The following is a 22,687-nucleotide window of genomic DNA, read 5'->3' as shown; positions in this document are numbered from 1 at the left end:
TTCATATCTAACTTCTCTAGTGCACACTGCAGAGTGCATTATTTTCAATCTTACCTTTAAGCATCCCTGTTACTAGCACTTTCTCTAATACATAAAAGGTCATCTCTACTTGACTCCAAGTAGACTTTTCTCTATCTGTTAAACCTAGCACTTGCTCCTACAGTACTTATTACCTTGATACGGCACTCTTATAGATAGCACCCCAAAAGGCAAACCCCATTTCTCGGTCACCCACGTCCCGGAATCTCTTTTAAAGTTTTTTGTCTAGTCCTTCTAGCATGTCGAAGGATCAGTTGCTAGTGTCCTCTCCTGCTCAGCTGGTGAACCTGGGAATATTGAGGCAATGTTACAATTGCCTCATGTACACAGACAACCCTCTCCTCCTCCCACAAAACACAAATACATGCGAGAGATGCAACTATACGGCCAAACTGGAGGCTGAGCTCTCTCAACATAGGACTGGCAAGACCAGTCAGGAGGAGAAGGTTACCACACACACTATAGACCCAGTCTCACATAGTACCATCACAACCTCAAATCATACACATAAACACACAAAGACATACTCGGCTCTGATCAAAAATCTACCAAAACAGCAGAGGCCACCAAAGCAGACACCCAAACAACCACCACCTCAGAACACAACACCTGCAACACATAGACCTCACAGTCAGAGTGTCAAACAGTCACAGCCCTTAAGGCCAAACACAATGCCAGACACACTAGTCATTGGTGACTCCATAGTCAGACACACTGGCGTCCCGCTCACCAGACTGAGTAAGGAGAAGGTCACAGTAAGCTGCCTGTCAGGCGCTAGAATCCGCCACATAACGCAAGCACTCAGGTCTCTCAACAGCAGGTACAAATACGACTCAGTCATTGTCCACGCTGGTGTAAACGACCTGAGACGTACCTCCTTGGACTACATGAAAAGAGACATTGAGGAGCTCTCTGATTATGTAGCCCAGGCAGGTATGACCCTGACCTTGAGCAGTATCCTACCTTCACCAAGAATGATGCCACAATACAGAGATAAGATGATCAGCTTTAACAATTGGCTTAAACTCTGGTGTCATTCAAAGGGGATCAATGTCTGTCTGCTTGGGATGACATGCTGGACAAGCCACGCTGCTTCGCAAGGGACGGCTTGCACCTGTCACCCTGGGATTCGGATATTGGCAAAGGCTCTTGCCACCCCCATAGTGCCTTTTTAGGCAAGGCTCAAATTCTAAACCTACCACCCTAGAACACAAAAAGGAAAAAACTAAGGGTAATGCTGCTCAATGCCAGAAGTCTAAATCTCAAAATGCACGCACTCGAGGCCCTTCTCAGTATGGAGAACATCGATGTCTGTGCAGTGACAGAAACCTGGTTCAAGGCTCCTGAGAGCACCCCAGCACTATCAGGTTTTACCTCTTATCATGCGTTCCGGCCCCAAAATCCAGACAATACCAAGAAAGGAGGGGTATCCATATTCATCAAAGACACCCACACCTCAAGACTGGTGGCAACGCACGATGCATCAGAGACCATCCAGGTGCAATTAACCATAGGCAAGACTGCTCTGCAAATTGTAGCATGTTACAGGCCACCCTCACAAACTCAGGAACCTCACATGGCCTTCCTGAAAACACTAGAGGGATAAATGTATCACCAAACACCATCATACTAGGTGACTTCAATTACCCTAATATAGACTGGGAACACTACTCAAGCCCAAACACCCTAGCCCAAAAGTTCCTGGAATTCATAAACTCAAATGCCATGGAACAACTAGTCACCATCCCCACAAGAGGAGAAAACATACTTGATCTCATCATCACGAACATGGGAGCACAATGTTCAACACCGAAGTATACCCCTCACTGGTGAGATCAGATCACAAACTAATCTCGCTGGAGGTCCTCATCCCACCCCCACCTGAAATAAAAAGACCACAGTAAAGAACTTCTCGAAAGCCGACTTCACACTTCTAAAGACTAGTGTGGTCTCCTTTAAGGCCCCGAGCGGCGGAAAACAGTACTCAAGCCGCTGAATCACTTACAAATGCCTTCTACCAGCACCTGCAGGACTGCATGGATAAGGCAATCCCAAGCAAAACAAAGACTCTTTGTACCAAAGGCAAGCGTCCACTCTGGTGGACCCCAGCCATAAACAAACTCTACAACAAAAGGAGGAAGCTACTACAAGATAGAGCAAAATCCTTAAAAGGTAAGACACCCTTGATCACTATAAGTAAAAAACTAAGAGCTCTCATAAAATCATCCAAAGCAAATTTTGAGAGAAAAATAGCTAAAGACTCAAAAGACAATCATAAGGCCTTCTTTAGCTATGTTAGAAACCTGGGAGGAAACTCCCAGATATGCTCAGAACTAGTTCAAAATGATGTGAAGATTACTGATCCTACAGACATTGCCAATATACTGGCTGACAGGTTCAGTGCAAACTTCTCCCCCCCAAAAGGAGAGATATCTATACCAAGCGATTGCAGCCCCCCAAACATCTCCAACGCCCAAATGAGAACTGCTCTCTCCAAAGCAAAAAACACAGCATCCATGGGACCTGATGGTGTCCCTGGCTGTGTGCTCCACGAACTCAATGAGGAATTAAACCCACAGCTAGGACAGCTGTTTAATCATAGTCTTACCTCTGGATACGTACCCAGGGAGTGGCGCACTGCAACTGTGGTCCCACTTCACAAAGGCGGTGCCTCCACCGACCCTGGAAATTACCGGCCCATTAGCTTGACAAGCCTTATCTGCAAAGCCATGGAGAGGATCATAATGGACCTCATAAATAAAGACATAGGAATTTGCAGACTTTGGATCCATCCCAGTTTGGCTTTGTCAAAGGCAGATCATGCCTTCTAAACTTGGTTGACTTTTTCGAAACAGTCACCAAAGCCATTGATAAGGGAAAGGCAGTCCATACAGCCTACCTCGATCTGGCGAAGGCTTTCGATACAATACCCCACTCGGGTATCATTGAAAAACTCATCAGCTTAAATGTTAACCCATACATCACAAGATGGGTTGCAAACTGGCTGAGTGACAGAACCCACAGGGTCAGAGTTGCTGGCGCCATGTCAGACTCAAAGCCTGTCACAAGTGGTGTACCACAGGGCTCAGTCCTGGGCCCACTCTTGTTTGGCATCTACTTTTCCGAAGTACAAGCAAACACAGGAGGGTTATGGCTGACAAAGTTTGCAGATGACTGCAAACTGGGCGCCATAGTAGAAAACACATCTGACACAGATATCCTTCAGAAGGGTCTCACAGAAACGGATAACTGGTGCCAGAGCCATGGCCTAAAGTTAAATGCCAAAAATGCATAGTCATACCCTTCGGGAAAAACAAGGTTACCCCTAGCTACCAAATAGGTGGCAATCCACTGAGCACAGAAGAAGTTATCAGGGACCTGGGGACCCAGGTTGATAGTAGTCTGTCATTCGACACCCATGTAGCTAAAGTAGTTAGGAAGACCTTCTACATTGCCCACCTTATCATGAAGGGATTCTCATCTATATCAAGGGAGGTCATAGTCTCCTATACTCATCACTCATCAGACCAATGACTGAGTACAATGCCCCATTCGGAATGTATCTGACCAGACACTTGCAGCAGCTGGAGAGGCCACAAAGTTCCTCACCAAAAGGATAAAGGGTCTCAAACATCTGTCCTATGCTGCCCGACTGAAAGAACTCCAGCTCTATTCAGTCTTACCGCTTGCTCAGAGGTGACCTTTGCCTAACATACAAGGCCATGTCAAACCCAGATTTGATGAATATGCTTCACCTCAAAAATCTAGATCCGTCAGAGCCACAAGGGCGGAGACTTAAACCTCGACACGGCTATTAATAGGACGTGCTGGAGGGATAGATTCATCACCCAAAGACTCCCTATGCTGTGGAATAAAATCCCGGTATATGTGAGGCAGAGCACCTCGCTGGCCTTGTTCAAGAGAAATCTTGACCAATGGATGGGAGATCGCAGATATACCCCAGGGATTACCTCAGTGTCACTGCTCAACAGAGGCACAGCAAAATAATGGGTATAGTTCCCCATACTAAAGGGGTGGCGTAAGCCACAAAACTATGGGCTAGGCTTGTAAATGCCCTCGGGCAGATAGCCTAGTATGAACCTATGAACCTATGAACCTATCAGGCCTATTATTGGATATAATGCTTCTTTTGATATGTCCCATACCAGACACCTGCAGCAACTTAAGTGACATCAGAGATTTCTAACTAAGAAAATTCAAGGTCTCCAGCATGTCTTATACAGACAGACTGAAGCCACTGTCACTGTACTCAGTAGTGTGTAGACTACTTAGAGGGGACTTTTTTTCTGGTTTACAGGGCTATCTCTGACCCAAATCTAATGGAAATGCTGCACATCTCTAAGTCAACTGAGACTAGAGTCACCCATTCCAGGGACCTCACTTAGCTTGTGACATAAACAGGACCTGCTGGAGAGACAGATACATTTCTCAGAGGTTGCCGGTTCTCTGGAAGAAGCTTCCATTACAAATCAAGCAGAGTACCTCAATGACCCTGTTTAAGCACAACCTAGATGACTGGATGGGAAACCATAAGGGGATTGCTCCGGCTTCTCTCCTGGACATGGGTAGTCCTTACTAGAAAAACCATGGGCATAGACGATATCGCTCATCTAGTATTATATTGGAATTTAACGGCTAGGCTTGTGTAGACCCTCGGGTAAATAGCCAAGTAACATCCTATGAACCTAAAAGTAGCTTGGATTATTGGTGCTGGTGGCTTGATTTTGTGCTCATGTATGGTGGAAGAAGCGCCATGCAGCAAGTGTACTTCCTAGAAAGAATGCCAGCCCAGAACAAAAAGATCAACTTATTGATGCTTAAAATGTAATAGTAAACTGTGGTAAAACATTTAAAACATTATTTGCTTAGCAGTTTTTCAGAATAACAATACAGAAAAGGAAAAAAAAAATATGGATCTTTATTTACAGTGTTTCAGAATGCACAAAATTTTTCACTGTCAGGAAATGCTTGCTGACTGTCACAAGTAGTAAGCACTTGGTTTATTTTCTGCTTTACTGTCTGTCATGTCATGATCGTGATGAAACTGAGCAGGAATGATCAAAACCAGAGTTACTTTATTTCTTTTTTCACAGGAATGTAGCTCCTGTTTACATCTTTCCACCAGTATTTGATGTCAACATTTTTTAACCAAGCAACTTGATAACAGTCTGCTGAAGTTATACCCATAAATTAGATGTTTCCTTCAGAGAATATAACTTACACATTTATACTTTTATCCTGGTAAATGCTGTAACTGTCTTGATTTAGTAATACGTAAGGAATTGCATTAAACTTTTTTCATAATCGTTCATGTCACAGTTCCTTTACTTCTTGGCTTTCACTTGCAGTAGTTGGTAATAGAGACAAATAAAGAACAGATGCCTTGAGCCCCAGGTTGACTGACCTAACAAGTTAAACTTATTGAAAATAAACTGTAGATGTTCTTCGTATTTCAGTGTGCAGTCATCACTTGTGGGTTATCCCTGCTGGATAGCCCTCGGCAGGCCCGAATACCAGAGTAAAGATTGTCCCTCCCTCGTTGGCTGCAGGTCACCAGGGACTAACGTCAGGTCGTCAGTGGTATAAAGCAGGGCAGTCAACACCATTACATCAGGCTTTCTTGGCTGTGGAGCCCGAAGCAGAAGCATTTTGCGTGTGCATTGGTCGGCCACTGCCAGGGTGAAGTAGAAAATGACTAAAGCTAAGTACCCCATTGGGGATCCTTTTCTTGCACTAACCGATGTCCGAAAAAGTAAATAATTGCCTCCGCTGTGGAAAACAAATACCACACCGAGACTTCCATAACCTGTGTGTAACCTGTTTAGGCCCAGACCACGACATCCCTGGATGTTGGTTCTGTGCTGTCTTTAATACTAAGACCATCTGCTGTAGAGCAAAATTTGTAGCTAGATATTTCAAAGACAGTCCTTCACAGTATGAAATGACATCCGTCGGTCAGCATACAGTGGATATCCCCAAAAAGAGAAAAGATAAAGAAAGGGACAGACCACAAAAAGCTGGGCCTTCAGACGACTCTACCCTGACGTTAGCGACCAGCACAGCGGAATTCAGTGAGGCGCCTACGCAACCCCTGATGCCCGACACTATACCTCTGCAGGCCTCTACTGAGACCCATTTGGAGTTCGGTACATCGCCAAATCAGACTACATCTGCCGAGTTTTCTGTTGTCAGCCCTGTGGTTGGGTCCAGAGCTGCTCTGCAGGTACCAGCTTCCGAGGAGACTTTTCAGATAACCGACGCCAGACAAAGACCGGCAGTTGAGCCTCCGGCCACAGCCGCACCCAGGCCCATTGAAGCACTGAGGCCTAAAAGCAAGACCATTCCCAGAAAAATAATTCCTAGTCGCCATCTTCCTCAAGCCCAATTTGCTCAGTCACAACAGCTTCTTGAGATGGCAGAGGATCTTATCAGAGGTAACCAGACTACCCCAGCCAAAAGAAAAAGAGGCCTTTCCCCATAGATTCTCTCAGAACCTGACTTTTTGGATTCAGACAATGAACAACAGACCCTTACCACTTTTGAGGATTCTGAGGCAGAGGAATCCATCCCATCTGCATCACCTCACCCCCCCCACCCCCCCCCGAGGACCCATCTTTTGAAGAGTCTTGCACACCCTCAGGGAACACTTCCATTGGGAAGCTCAGGATTACTCCCAGTCTAAGAAGAGGCTAAGAGTGTTTCTGGACATTCCCCAGCACAAACCCTTAGCCATTCCTCCCATTTTGGATGTGGTAAAGGATGTTTTCATGGAGTCTAGCCTCACACCTGATGCCCTGCCTCATGCACTGTGAAAGCCAGATAGGTACTACAGTGTGCCAGACACCCACAAATACTTATTCAAATATCCTGCAGCAGACCCAGAGGCCATTACCCAGGGACCCACAGGGGCTAATGGATAGCAGAGCCCTGGACAGATGGGGTAAAAAAGTATACACCTTTGCTACCTTAGCTATTAGAGCTTTTAACTGCCAGTTCCATATGTTAAAATATCAGCAACATACCTTGGAAATATTAAAGCAGAACATTTCCTCCTTGCAGACAGTTCAACTTCCAGAGAGCTAGTGGAACTCTTACACTCCAGCTGTCAAGTGGCAAAGCATTCCCTCCACTGTGGATACAATGTCCTAGAAGGCTCTAGCAGGGCTGCTGTTGCGGGGTCAGTCATTAGGAGACATGCATGGTTGAAAGAGCAATCTCTGCCTGATCATGTTAAATCCAAACTTCTAGATGCTCCCTAGATAAGGACCACCTGTTTGGATCTAAGGCAGAGGAGGTGCTCAAGAAAATGGAGGATAAGTCCAAATCAATGCAGGCAGTAAATGATTTCCTCCAGGTACAACCTCCCAGATACAGCAGGAACTTTCCCACCAAACACTGGTCCTTTCCTTCCCAATCCAAGCCTGTGCAAAGGAAAGGGCGCAGGGACAGACCCCACCAGGCAGCATCTACAAGGACAGCAGAGGCCCAGACAATCGACATTTACAACCCCCAGGGCAGGGAGTTCTAAGTCCACTCCCTACCCTAAGCACTCGCAATGACTCCTCCTCCCCCCTCTGCCCCCCCAAAGGTTAGGAGGAAGGCTATGCCCTCTTCAAAGGCAAGTGGCAATCTATCACAGTGGATCAGTGGGTCCTAAAAATCATTTTCCAAGGATAAAGATTCTCCTTCAAAGAGAGCCCAATCTTAACAGTGTACCCGGACATACCAACAAATCATCGGGCAGAGGCCCTCAGCCAAATTCAGAAACTCTGTGCTCAAGGAGCAGTGGAGCCTGTACCCCTGGAACAAGCCAGAAAAGGGTTTTATTCAAGATTGTTCCTGCTTCCCAGGAAAGAGGGCACTTGGCGCCCTATTCTGGATCTATCTACTTTAAAACCTTCCCTGCAATTTCCAAAATTAAAAATGCTTATGCTTCAAAAACTCTTGCCCATACTGACCCCAAATGCCTGGCTAGTCACCCTGGACCTAAAGGATGCCTACCTCCATATCCCTATAAGAGAGTCCTGCAGAAGGTTCCTTCGCTTCAGGGTAGGCTCACAAAAGTTTCAGTTCTCTGCTCTGCCCTTTGCTGTTATCTACTGCTCCCAGGGTTTTCACCAAATGCCTGACTCCTGTCATTGCCATCTGCAGGCAGAAAAACATTCAAATTTACCCCTATCTGGATGACTGTCTCATCTAAGCAGACAGCAAGGAAAAGCTCCTGCAAGACCTCAACTTTGTCCAAACACTCTTTACCTCTGTGGGATTTACCATCAACAAGGAAAAATCCCATTTCAAGCCCACCAGACAGATCACCTTCTTGGGAGCTCTCCTGGACACTTCCACCCAAAGAGCCTTCCTATCTTCAGAAAAACAAAGTTTTCTGCCCCAGTATTTCTCCCAGTTGGCTTACAGAACACACCTCACAGCAAGGAAGTTCCTTCAAGCTCTGGGGTACATGGCATCCTGCATCCTGTTGGTGCCCTTGGCCAGACTACACATGAGAAAACTGCAGTGGTACCTAAAACTCCTATGGTGCCAGCACTCTCAGTCTCTGGAGCTACAACTACCTCTGATTCTCTGCTTAAGAGAGGAACTCCTATGGTGGACAGAAGTCTGCACCCTGACCAAGGCCCTACCATTTCTAATTCTTCCCCATGGCCAGACCATCGGATGCCTCAGACAAAGCCTGGAAGGCACACTTCAGAGACATGTGCACACAAGGCACTTGGGACCTCAGGGACCTAGACCTACACATCAACCTAAAGGAAATGATGGCAGTACTCAGGGCTATCACAGCCTTCAAGAGCCACCTGAAGCAGGGGTGCTCCTCATCAAAACAGACAATATCACAGTCATGTGGTACATCAGCAAGGAGGGGGGAACACACGCCTACTCACTTTGTCATCTAGCCATGCTTCTCTGGCAGACTGCATCGAAGATGGGCTTTCATCTGATAGCCCAGCACATCCCGGGGGAGCACAATACCCTGGCAGTCCACATCAGCAGAAGTGTCCTGGACCCCACGAATGGCAGCTTCGGAGGGAGACCTTCCTCTGCATCACCCACAATTGAGGGACCCCAGAGGCAGACCTCTTCACATCCATAGAGAGCAGGCAGTTAGATCAGTTCTGCACCAGGAAGTTCCACCCAGAAGTGTGAAAAGTGGATGCTCTCTCTTTCCACTGGGGCAACCTGTTTGTCTATGCCTTCCCCCCTTGCCAGTGATCCCAAGGGTACTGCTAAAGATCAGGAAGGAAGGGCTAAGAGCTATACTTATTGCTCCAAATTGGCCCAGGCAACATTGGTACCCCTTGCTACTCAGCCTAAGCAAGGAACTGTCCAGGAGCCCGTCTCTTACAGAAGGACTTTTAACCCAAGAAAAAGGGTCACTACTGCATCCCAATCTGCAAACTCTCAACCTGTCTGCATGGCTTATTCCCCAAATGCGGATACCAACCCACTGTTGAGCAAGCTGGTCCTGGATATAATTAAGGAGGCCAGAAGGCCCAGCAGCAGGAAATCCTACTCGGCAAAATGGAAAAGATTCAGTGCCTGATGCCAGACTAAGGGTACCAGCAGCTCCATTGCATCTCTCTCTCTGATTCTAGACTACTTGGCGGAGCTAGTGCAAAAAGGATTATCTTACTCTTCCATCAAAATTCATGCCTCAGCTATCTCTGCCCATTCCCATGCAGAGCAGCCTTTGTTCTCCCACCCCCATGCTAAAACAATTTTATAGAGTGGTATCTCACATGAGGCCACCTAGGAGGCCACCCACACCTGCCATGGACCTGAACTATGTCTTGGAAAAATTAACCTTATCTCCCTTTGAACCAGCTGCCTCAGCAGAACTGAAACACCTCTCTTGGAAGACCGCCTTCCGGCTGGGCATAACTTCAGCTAAGAGGGTTTCCAGGCGCTCATGGCCATTGAACCCGTCATTATCTTCCATGCAGACTTGGTGTCTCTTAGAACTAACTCCTCTTTTATGCCTATGGGGGTATCTGACATAACACTGAGTTAGACTATACATCTTCCCACCTTCTTTCCTAACCCTCAGAACAGGGGAGAAAGAATACCTCATTCACTGGATGTGCACAGACAACGTAGATACTAACTGGATAGAACCAAGTCTCTCAGAAAGACTGACCAGCTCCTAGTCAGCTTTGTCCCAGGGGCAGAGGGGAAACCTATTTCCAAGCAGACCATTTCTAAATGGATATCTAACTGTATCCAATTCTGCTACCACTTCCATGGAAAAATTCCTCCCAAGCCTGTCAAAGCCATTCCAATAGGGCAGCATCTACTTCTACTGCCTTCCTCAGGGGGGTCCCTACCAAGGACATCCTAGAAGCTGCCACTTGGACGTCCGTCCACACCTTCACCAAACATTACCAATTGCCTCTTTTCTCCAAAACCCAGCCAGGCTTTACCTCTGCAGTCCTGCAGGGCATGCTAAGTCCTACTTAGAGCAGTGCAAGCCTGTGCTTCTATTTCTTCCCTTCTACCATTCACCCTACCTTCAACTTTGGGAATCTTCCCACAAGTGATGACTGCAACAGTGAAACACAAATAACATAGTACAGTTGTTTACACTTACCATAAATGTAGATGTTCGAGTGTATTCACTGTTGCAGCCCTGTTTTCCCTCCCTCCTTCCCCCTCTATTTCTCTCTCAGTTTCTCTCACACCTATCTATGCCTATGGTCATCCCCTAGGTTGGCCTTCATTAGGCCTTCTGGGCAGGTCTCCCATAGGTTGGGGCAAGAAAAACTGATGTAATGGCGTTGGCTGCCCTGCTTTATACCATTGATGACCTGACATCAGTCCCTGGTGACCTGTAGCTGACGCAGGAGGGACAATCTTTACTCTGGTATTCCAGCAGGCCGAGGGCTACCCAGCAGGGATAACCTGCAAGTGATGACTGCAACAGTGAATACACTCGAACATCTACATTTATGGTAAGTGTACACAACTGTCCTTTTTCAATGCAGAAAGCTTGCTCATGATACTGACCACACGACTATACTAAAAGGAGCATTATTTAAACAACCACTGTAACTGTTAACAATGCCTTTATTTATGGCACTTTTTAATTATTTCTGTGAATACCTCTCTTTATCTTAGAAAGACAGTCCATTATACATCTATTACCTTCTACACTTTCTCTTACTTTTTGTCAAATTTTCAATTTTAACTTATTTTTATCAAATGGAATTCACTAAAAGATGCCTACTAAAGGAAGAAACAAGTTATGAAGGATCAGGTACTGTTTTGCCTCCATCCTAAAATTTTAACTGCCTGCAGCATTTTTCTTTCTGTCCCCTTCACTCACATATTCTATGTTTCCATGTCATCCTGTACTTTTCCAGATTTCTAGAAGATAGCTCATACCTCTTAACTGTCTAGATTTTTGCAGAATGTTAATATTTTGCTTCATATTTTTGGTCTTTTTCTCATAACTTTGTGTTTTTCTGGAAAATCGCCGAGGATTGAAATCACTAAATAATGACACACATTTGAGTTTCAGACTTCATATCCTTCAGAAAATGCATGGTAACACAAATCCTGTTATTCTAACAAACTTTCTAAATTTATAAGTGCAATATTTAAAATCTGTCCATATTTTTAGGCCTTTGTCCCCCCAATGTTTTAGGCTTTTTTTGCCAGCAAACATCTTTATTAAATTTTCACATGACATAGGTAATCTTACATTTATATAAATGAAAAATAAACAACATGACACCATTTTAGTTGCAAACAGTATACATCACAGACAGACACCACTGAAACAACTGTAGTTGCAAACATACATTACTTATAATCTATTCAGTCATTGTCAGTTAATCATTGTATGGCTCATTCAAATCCTGCCTGTTAAACCTCATTCCTGCTGTGCATATATTTTTCCCACAATTCCCATTTTTCCTATGTAGTTTACTCCCTCCCTTTCCTAAAGATCTCAATTCCAGTTATTTTTATCTCTGTTAATTTATTCACTACTTCTAGTAAAGTTAGTTTAAACTTTGATTTCCATTTTCTAGTAATTGCTTTTTTGGCAGCCATCATAATTGCACTCAGCAATGGTTTACTGTATCTAGGCAATTCCGATTCTGTATCATAACTCAAAAAAATTATCACCCAGCATCTCTGACAGAATGGTCTGCAGGGAATCCCTAAAGTCTGCCATCTCATTACACTCCCAAAAAACATGTTCCCAGCCACCTCTTTCTTGCCCATCACATCTCCGACATTTGCTATCCACCTGAGGAAAAATTCTTTGGAGTCTACTTGGGGTATAAAATACCATGTAAACACTTCCAGGCAAAGATCCTAAGTCTTCTAGACTTTGTTGCATATTTGGGAGATATACACAGTCTCTTTGTGAATTGCTTAAACAATCTTTCTTTGCAATCCTTTCTGAGCTTCACTGATTCCTATAATTCTCATGCAATATTTTATATGCTCTACTAATTATTCACTTTTAACAGCAGCCCCTTTGATTTAGACTTTGTGCAGATTTCTTGCACTAAGAGGTTGAGAAGTATGAGATAGCTGCTATCTTTACCTTTCCAAAATGTCTGTTTTATTGATCATTACATCAGTTCCCACAGGAAAATACACCAATGAATGTAAAGTCAGTAGCTGTTTTCCATAGGAAATAATTGCAGGTGTGATTTCTAAGTGTGCACAGGCAATGATTTTCTTCTTTTGGGAGATTTCTCCTTTCTTCAAGTTGGTGTGACTATGTAATTGGTGTATATAAGTTAGTGGGAGAAGCTGTGTGGGAGGCTTGCCTCTGACAACACTTAAACTTAACTTTTTCACCTTTCTGTATTTAGGTTCATAGGTTCATAGGTTGGTACTAGGCTATCAGCCCTAGGGCCTATACAAGCCTAGCCATAACAATTCCCTGGCTATTTCTTCCCACATTATTTACTTTCCTGGACCCCTGTCTAGCAGGGCGACTGACGTGATCCCTGGGGTGAATTTCCTTTCTCCCATCCAAACGTCAAGGTTCCTCTTGAAGAGGTCCAAAGAGGCACTCTGCTTGACATGTAAGGGCAATCTATTCCAGAGTCTGGGGAGTCTCTGGGTCAGGAACCTAACCCTCCAGCATGTTTTGTTTATTGTGATGACAAGGTTTAGATCCCTGGAGCGTGTAGCTCTGAGGGATTGGGATTTCTTTAAGTGTAGCATGTCCAACAGCTCTGGGTTTGACATGGCCTTGTATGTTAAGCAGAGATCGCCTCTGAGTAGACGATATGCGACAGAGTATAGCTGGAGTTTTTAAGGCGGTCAGCGTAGGGCATCTGCTTTAGGCCTGTGATTCTTTTAGTGAGGTATTTCTGAGGCCTTTCCAGTTGTTGCAGATGTCTTGAGAGGTATATACCAAATGGGGCGTTGTATTCTATAATGGGTCTAATGAGGGATGAGTACAGTGGGACAATGACCTCCTTTTTTCTGGATGAAAAGCCCTTCGTGATGAGGTGTGCCACATAGAAGGATTTCCTGACTGTTGTGGCGATGTGGTTATCGAAGGTGAGACCACTGTCCACCTGTGTCCCTAAGTCTCTTATCACACTTTCTGTGTTTAGTGTACTGCCACCTATATGGTAATTCATGGATACATGTTTTTCCCAAAGGGATAACAATACATTTCTTGGCATTGAGCTTGAGCACATGGCTCTGGCACCAAGCATCTGTTTCTGTAAGGCCCTTTTGTAGAGTATCCACATCATTTGGGGATTCAATAATGGCTCCCAGTTTGCAGTCATCTGCAAACTTTGTTAGCCAGAGTCCCTTAGTGTTGACCTGTACTTCAGAGAAGTAGATGCCAAACAAGAGCGGCCCCAGGACTGAACCCTGAGGTACTCCACTTGTCACTTGTCTGGAGCTGGATTTGGAGTCGGCTACTTTTACAGTGTGGGTTCTATCAGTAAGCCATTTAGCAACCCATTGGGTGACATAGGGATTAATACCCAACTTAGTAAGTTTATCTATGATTCCAGAGTGGGGGATGGTGTCAAAGGCCTTGGCAAGGTCTAGATAGGCTGTGTGGACCACCTTACCCTTGTCCATGGCTCTAGAGACTGATTCAAAGAAGTCAATCAGGTTCAGGAGACAAGATCAGCCCTTCACAAACCCAAACTGGGTGGGGTCCAGTGTTTGAAGGTTGCCAATGTCTTTGTTTATAAGTTCCATGATAATACGCTCCATGGCCTTGCAGATAAGGCTTGTCGGACTGCTGGGACTAGGGCATTAGTTTTCATGGTTTCCAATGCTTGAGAATGTACAGTTTGGAGTTTCATGGCAGAACTGAGCATTTCACTGCTATTTATAGCCTACACAGCTTATCCATACTAATAGAAACAGCAGCATCTAATCAATCCCAAAACAACATTGACAATGGCCTTCTATTTGATACTCAGCATGGCTTCAGAAAGGGAATAATACCATCACTAGGATTATTTCAGATTCCGAAGAATGTGGCCAGTATGCACATCTGCCTGGAGCTCTGTGGCCTGATTTGGAAGCTTTTAAGAAGATGCCTTCTTGCTTCAACCAGTGCTGCTTCAAGGGATACAGTAGAAGGCTGGCAAATGGGGCTAGTATTTATGGCCCTCTCTATGGTCTTCAGTTCTGTTTCCTGTCCTGTTCTTTTCTAGGAATTTGACTTATCAGGCCTAGGTTAGATCTCATTTCCCAGGTTAAGGCTGCATCCTCTCTTTGTGAAGTACCCGTGGATGTATCCCAAAGGTCTGTACTTAAACTTTTATTGTGTAGTCTGTTATTAACTATCTGACTTTACAAAGCCCTGTGTTGCAACTTGCAAGGCTTTCTCTGAACTAATTATATAACTCTCACAGCATGTGTTATTTTACCAATGTTATTGTCTCAACCTTCAATCAGAATATTGACATTTGGTTTGTTTTAGTAGGTTTCATTATAACTTACTTGGAATAAGTGCTCTTTGTTATATTATAAACCCTAAAACATGGCTCTTGTGACTGACAAGTCAGTGGTCAGTATTCTATTTCTGCTAAACAAAGTTTAAGACATTTAAATACCTCAGACTGTATCTGACCTCTGCCATTTTTAACACACCAAATAATAAAATTAGAAGGAAGATAAACTTTTTTCAAGTTTATTAACAGGATCTCACATCTACACACCACGAAAACTAGGAAGCTGCTGGGTAAAAGGTGATTAGTTCTGCCCTGCAGTATGCCCTCTAGATAATTACAGGTGATTCCCTCACACACACATAAAAAGTACAATGTCTCTCACTAGAGTAAGTGAATACAGGATACATGAGTTGAATGCGACTGTTTTCCTTTTGCCAAAGTTAAATGCCTGCTTGTTGCAGAAAGATTAATGCTTCTCTTTGGATCTCTTGTTTACAGATTAATTCACTGTCCCCTTCTGTTCTTTCCTGCCTCTGGATCCCTCATTTCTTTCTCTACTTCTCACCTATAACTCTGCATTCTTAATTACTTCTTTCTGGTTCACAATTTTGGATCTTCATACTTGCATACATCAGAACCTTACTGACTGTTGTGTCTTAAGTGGTTTCTCCTAGATATGACCAAATCCAGTTACTTTTTATCTTTTTACACTGTGGACTATTTTACACAGTGTAGTGTTCTAGCTGTAGCAGGGGTCCACAGTAATAGTGAATCAAATGTTCACAGTGATAGGGAACCACTTGTTGATCTGTACAAAATTGTAATGTATTTATATTGTCTGCATTCTGCTTATATATGTTGGTGCTTTGCTTATATAAACTGATGTTGTTCTTAATGCTCTTTCTGTGTTCTGTTTAGCTGATAGATCACTGTTTTACTTTGTGTTCTTATTGTAATTTTTTTCAGTTTATTTAACTTCTTTATGGTGTAAAAGAATTCTTGTGGTCAAGACCATTTTCCTTTGAAGAAAAACAATATTTCTTTTTTTACTTGTAACTTCAGTTGTTTGAGTAGGAGACTGGGGTCAGAACAGCACAACAAACAACAGCAGTGGCAATGCTTGTGCCATCCCATTCCCTAATCCTACAAGTACTGCAGTTCACCAAATAATTAGCCTTCATGGGGTTCTCATGTAGTACACTATCTTCAAAGGAGTGCACTGTGTTTGTAGTTTTGGTGAGATGTTGCCTTTGATATTCATACTTCTAATCTACATTTTGGATTATTTCAGATTCCGAAGAATGTGGCCAGTATGCACATCTGCCTGGAGCTCTGTGGCCTGATTTGGAAGCTTTTAAGAAGATGCCATTTGACTCTATAGTTCATGATCCACGATATGACGATGCAAGCCCAGTTTTCTCAGTGAAGCATATCAGCAGTGCTGAAGGTCTGTTGGTTTTGACAGTAGCAGATTAAGCAAAACTGCAGATGTGAAAGGAAGTTTTCTTTTTAATATTAAGTTATTTAAAAGCTCTATTAAGTGCCCATTTTTGTCCATACAAAAACACTAGCAGTGTCCATGGTGCAACAGGTAGCACACTCGCCTTTGGTGGGTTCTGTTTCCACACTAGGCAGATCGATTGCTGATGCTGCAGTGCAACATTAGGGGGTGCTGTACTTTGAGTGTATCATCCTTCTGATGAGACAAACTGAGATCCCATCTGCTTGAGTTGGTGGTAGCTCAGGTGCATGTAAAAGATCACACGTCACCTATTGAAAAGAGTAGGGGTTCTTTATTTAAAACTTTATTTACAATACTATTTACGAATTTGATATTTACAAGTTTGTAATTTACACGGTACACAAGTTTCCATTCCTTTCTGTTGTCATGCAATCGTAAATATCTTACTTTTCATTATCGTGTTAAACTTCTTTCTTCATTATCCTTATTTGACTCCCACTTCTTCTTCCACAACCATCATCTAATTTTTCTTAAAATTACTTTTGTCTCTATTTACTATTAAACATGATTTCATTTATCTTTTCATTCCAAATGGTCCAAAAAGTGTAAAATAATCTTTTATGTGCAGTATTTTACGAACGTATTCCTTATTTTTATGGCTGTAATATCAATCTGTAATCATATCTATATTTATGTAATGTTCTTTATATTTTCAAAGAACTTTGCTTCCCATAATTTTTCCCACTATTTTGCAACCCTTATACATTCTAAGAAGACATGTTCTGCATTTTTTCTTTACCACAACATATACAAACATTTTCAATGATTTTTTATGTGACATATTTCCTTTTACTGGTAATTTATTAATCACTAATCTCCATAAAAACCTTGACATTCTACTTGCTTATTGCACCATCCTTTTCATACTTTTCTAGCTTTACCTTTTTCATTCTCTAACTCAGTCAAATGATTAACATAATAATATTGCATCATGATATTTTTATACCACACTTTCCTCTCATTTTTTATTTAATCATTTTTTTATTTTCCATAGAATATTTTTTCTTTATAACATTTAATTTCTTCATTTATATATTCTTTATCTCTTTTACATTTTTTAACATATCCCAGTCCTGCTCATATTTGTACTTTAGTAGGTTTACTAACTTCTCATTTTTATCATTTTATCATATCAGCAGCTTAAACAATTACGTTTATTAATCATAAAGCTGCATCTTCTGTATCCATATATGACTCCACTCTTCACTGGATTCAGTCTCAAACCCCATGTAAAAGAAAAAAGTATGCGTTTTTCATAGGTTATTGCCAAGATGTAGACACTAGCTAAATATTTTCACTTTCCTTGTATAGATGAATTCAAGTAAACCTTTTTATTGAGTGATAGCGTGTACGTTGTCCAAAACAACAAAACTCCTTTATTTCATCTGTTATACTATTCTATTGTTCCTCACTTATATTTTTACCCCTGAATCTTGTTCCTAACACAGAGATTTCTTTCATCGAAAAAGGTGCTCCTCCTATCTTTACAATATCACCCAGTCATTTACATTTTTCTATAAGGTCATACTTATTATGTTGAAACACTGATGTATTATTTATTTAGTTAGTTAGTTAGTTAGTTAGTTGACATTTGTTTACTGTGACAAAAACTGCCCATTTGCATCAGAGGCCAATAATATATAATTTCTTTCCAGACTTCATTTTTCGTAATAAATATAATATGATCTACATAATAAGTAAGCATAACTGTAATTTTTATCCCTTTATTAGTAATATGAGTACCACCTTTCATATGCAAATTTACATCTCTAACCAATACATTCATAACTAATGCAAAAAGAAATATGCTATTCATAGGACATTCCTGATGTTTGCCATTATCTGTATCTATTTCTTCATTTAAAATTCCATTCACTAAAATTCTTACTTTATTTGTATTATATGCAGAACAACATACATTCTTAGTTTTCTCACTACTAATGTTGTACTCTTCCGTAATTGTTCACAAAAGTTCATGGTGTGCTGTATCAAATGCTTTATTTAAATCTCCTGTCATGGTTTTGGTTTCATCAGTCATATTTATAATATCATCAACAATTTCCATTGCCATTAATAACAATTCCTGACATCCTTTTCCCTTTAAACTTTATATACTATCTTCCATAATACATTTCACTCAGTCACCAACTTCCTCATGGTGCAGAGACCAGGGTAACTATATCCGGCTCAGGTACTACTGAAGCTCTGCCACAAGGTCCAACTTCCAACTATTTTCACTGAGAATTTTGTCTTTGTACAATAGCTTGGGATCACTATATCTGACTCAGATACTGCTGAAACTCTGCTACAAGGGCCAGCCCCCAAACATTTTCACTGAGAGTTTTGTGTTTGTACAATAGCCTGGGGTTACTATATCAATCCAAGTACAGCTGAAGCCCTGTCGTAAGGGCCAACTCCCAAACATTTTCACTGAGAATTTTGTCTTTGTACAATAGCCTGAGATCACTATATCTGACTCGGATACTGCTGAAACTCTGCCACAAGGGCCATCTCCCAAACATTTTCACTCAGAATTTTGTCTTTGTACAATGTAAACAAATTTAACTTGAAGAACCTTGCTGTATATTAACTTCATCTAGTGAGATACGTGGTACTTGTCACCCCCCAAAATTAAGATGGCCACTGTCCTTTCTCTTGACCAGTAGAGTACATTGTATATGCCAGTTACTTAGTCTTCCTAGCTAACAGGTTACTGCATTAAAGAAGTGAATGAAAACCTGTTCTATTTGGTTACTTCTCTGCTAATTGCTTTGTATTGGCTGTAAACTGATTGCTCTCTTTTATAGTTTGATTTGAGGATGGAAAGAAGAGACTAAAAACAATTAATGCGATTTGTCTACCCAAAAAGAGTAGAATGCTAATGCAGGGTAGAGAAAAAGCATGGAAAGAATGGCAAAAATATAAAACACCGCAATATCTTGGAAACCTTATAATGCTTTGCAATCATATTAAAAAGTAAATTAATGAAAACAAAAAAAACTATACTACTATAACTTTCAGAATAATAGTAAACATAACCCCAAAAATACACTTAAATGTACTCCCCCTCTTCCTTTTCTACCCTTTCCTCCTTTCCCCGTTATCTTTTTCTCTACCCTCACTTTCCTCTCTTCCACCTCCCTTTCCATACACCCTCTAACTATTCTAACTTCCTGACCTTTAAAATATCTTTCTACTACTCCCCTCCTCACTCCCTGCAATTTTAGCTCCATTACTTTTATAATGTTTTATACCCACTCCTCTACCTTTCTCTTTCATTTTCCCTTTCTTATACTTGACAAAATAACTCTTAAGTCTCTCCTTCTTGACCACCATTAACTTGTTCCTCAGCATCTTTGCAGCTTTGCCAAATACTCTTCCTTACCCACTTTTAACTTGTCTTCCCACTTTAAACAACTTCTCTTACTGTTAAACATTGTGCTACCTAATAACCTATGTAATATATACACATTTTTATATCAGAATACAAATTTGTTATTCTGTACCTTGAACATCCTGCCTGTATAATTTATTTGTAGTTTTCTCATTTTTTTATATAATTTATTTTATAAATGTATATATTTTATACTTCTGTACGACAAATGTTTTACTTGTATTACTTTTCCTTTAAGTCTAGTTTTTTTAAATTTTTGTATAATCTTTCATTTTGGAGATTTTCTTCTCATGTCTCCACTGAAAAAAGGCATAAGCTCAGATGGACTAACCCAGTTAACAAATGTCAAATAAATAAATAAATAAATAAATAAAAATTCTGGTGAGCCATTAAAGAAATCTTGCACCTTGGCCATAAATTCAACCCTAACCCCTCTCCCAATAACTCATCACTGCAATACATTTCAACTCTTATTTCATAGATTGTATAGACTCTCTAACCAAGGATTCCCCAAAATCTACTTCTAACCCTGCCCAACAGCCACGTATCACCACATCCATTTTCACCTTCAAATCTATGCCCACATCCTATGTACAACTACTCTTTAACATACTCAAACCATATGCTACTTCAGCTGATGACTTTCCAAGTGAATGCCCTAAAATAGCAGCTGATAGCATTGCCTACACTGTCTCAATCCTTATAAATAGGTCAACACAAGAATCCCACATTCCCTCTCTCTGGAGGAAGTCACACTTTATCCCACTGCACAAAAGAGGAAACTCAACAGACATTACTAACTAGCTAGATGTATAGTAATCTTATTCCCCTGCTCCAAAATACATGAAGATGTATTTAAAAACAATTGTTAATAATATCTCCTGCAGGAAGAACTCCTATCCCCCCACACAACATAGTTTCCTTCCTTTGTATAGTACTAACACTGCACTTCTAACCTTTATAGATACTGTCAAAAAACCTAGACATAATGGCAAACTAGACTCCTCCATTTCTGTAGACTTGTCTAAAGCTCTTGACACAGTTTGTCACAATAAGCTTCTACTTCTAATGTTCTCATTAGGTCTCTCTCAGCCCACCCTACTATGGTTCAAAAGCTATCTGTCCAATAGGTATCAGTTAGTAAAATGGTACTCCACCCTCTCTCCATACTTCCCAGTAACCACCAGTGTACTACAAGTCTGCATCCTCTGTCCTCTCCTCTTTAACATTCTCACCAGCACCCTCCACACATCCACACAACAGGCCTCCCTGATGATTCCACACTCATTTGCACACCTGATAGTGTGGCAAACCCCAAAAACATCACTCAGGAAACTTTAAAAGCAACTGAAACATGGCTTTGTAACTCACAACTCATGTTCAACGCTACAAAAAAAAAAAAAAAATCAAACTACTACTTTTCCCCCAAATATCTCTCCCATGATAAAACAAAATTTAAAGTCCTATGACTTGGTAATACAACCACTGAAGTCACTTCTTCTAGCTAATTATCTAATTATTAAGGATGATAGTGGATGATAATTTTAAATTCGACCTGCATATACAAAATTGCTTAAGAAAAACTCATCAAAAACTAGGGATGCTTTATAGAGCCAAAAACTTTCTCATCAACGCAACTAAAGCTACACTTGAACTACTTATCTCCTCCCCCCACTTCTTTATGTTGCTCCCATTCTTACTAACCTTCAGGCATCATAAAAATTAAAACTTGAGCAATGCTATAACAAAGCTGCTAAATTTGCATCAAATACCCCTTTTAGAATCCACCACTGTATAGCACTAAAAAGTCTAAGTTGGTTAGAACTAACCTGCCAACTAACATAGACACAGCTTGTCACCACCTGTAAAATTATCCAGAGTCCATCTTCCTGTCCAGCACTAATAACATTCTCCACAGCTGTGTTCTTAGTTGGTTATTATTAACATGTGAACAAAAACTCCTGTTTGTCCACAACCCCATCAAATCTGCTGGGCATTGTCTGTACTCATACCATGCTGCTAAGGCTTGGAACACCTTATCTCTATCCATCAGGTGAGTACCCTCCCTCCTATCCTTCAAAGCCATTTTGAAAGACTTCCTAGCCAAATACTGGCTGTGTTGTTGCTCAACACTAGGATAAACTATATACCTAAACTTGGACAAATACCTATTCATACCTTACATCTCCTTACTCTCCCTTCTTCATTCACTTTCTTGCTTTTATCAATTTCTCTCCCTCTGGCTTTCTCTCTAAATATACCTACCATAAGCCTGCTTTTCTCTCACTTGGTGTTGCAATTCTTATTTGTATCATACTAACTTACCTTTAATTTCTCTATAAACTAGCTAAAATTTCTCTAACTGTTAAATCATTGTCATATAGCTTGTATCTATTCTTAACCAACGTTTTCATAGTATGCCTAATTTCGTATAATTATTTAAACTGTACTTGTTTTTTGTATTATTTTAAAGACTCCCTAAAATTATTATTCTTAAAGTGTTTTGTAATACTTTGGAACTGTTCTTCCTGGGCATCTGCTGAAAACCCAGTCAGACTTTCCCTGTAATCAAATATTAATAAATAAATTTCATTTTACTTTCCATTCTCTTCTGAATTTATTATCGTAAAAATCTTACAGTCTGCATTGTTAAATACTATAGGTCTCCAATTTTCAGTTTTGGTTTTATATTCCTTTCATAAATCTTTATACATAAAACCTTCATTTAACCACCCATTCATAACTTTTAAGAAGTTTTTCTGCCAATCTGCCCTCTTCTTTTCTTCGTCTTTTTCATTC

At 41.3% G+C, this 22,687-nt stretch overlaps 1 protein-coding gene across 1 annotated transcript in view; it reads left to right on the top strand.

Annotated features, from left to right (window-relative positions):
• GREB1 (growth regulating estrogen receptor binding 1) overlaps window positions 1–22,687 on the top strand; it is a 3,935,532-nt gene that overhangs the window by 3,272,890 nt on the left and 639,955 nt on the right. Inside the window, exon 24 of the mRNA XM_044082225.1 lies at window positions 16,264–16,419. Coding sequence (XP_043938160.1) covers window positions 16,264–16,419 — 156 coding nt within the window. The remainder of the gene's footprint in view (window positions 1–16,263; window positions 16,420–22,687) is intronic.

Source organism: Protopterus annectens, chromosome 1.part1 (genome assembly GCF_019279795.1).
Source record: "Protopterus annectens isolate FY-2018-M chromosome 1.part1, PAN1.0, whole genome shotgun sequence".
Classification (NCBI taxonomy): Eukaryota; Metazoa; Chordata; order Ceratodontiformes; family Protopteridae; genus Protopterus; species Protopterus annectens.
Note: the sequence above shows the minus strand (reverse complement) of the source record. Positions and strands in the feature narration are given on the sequence as shown.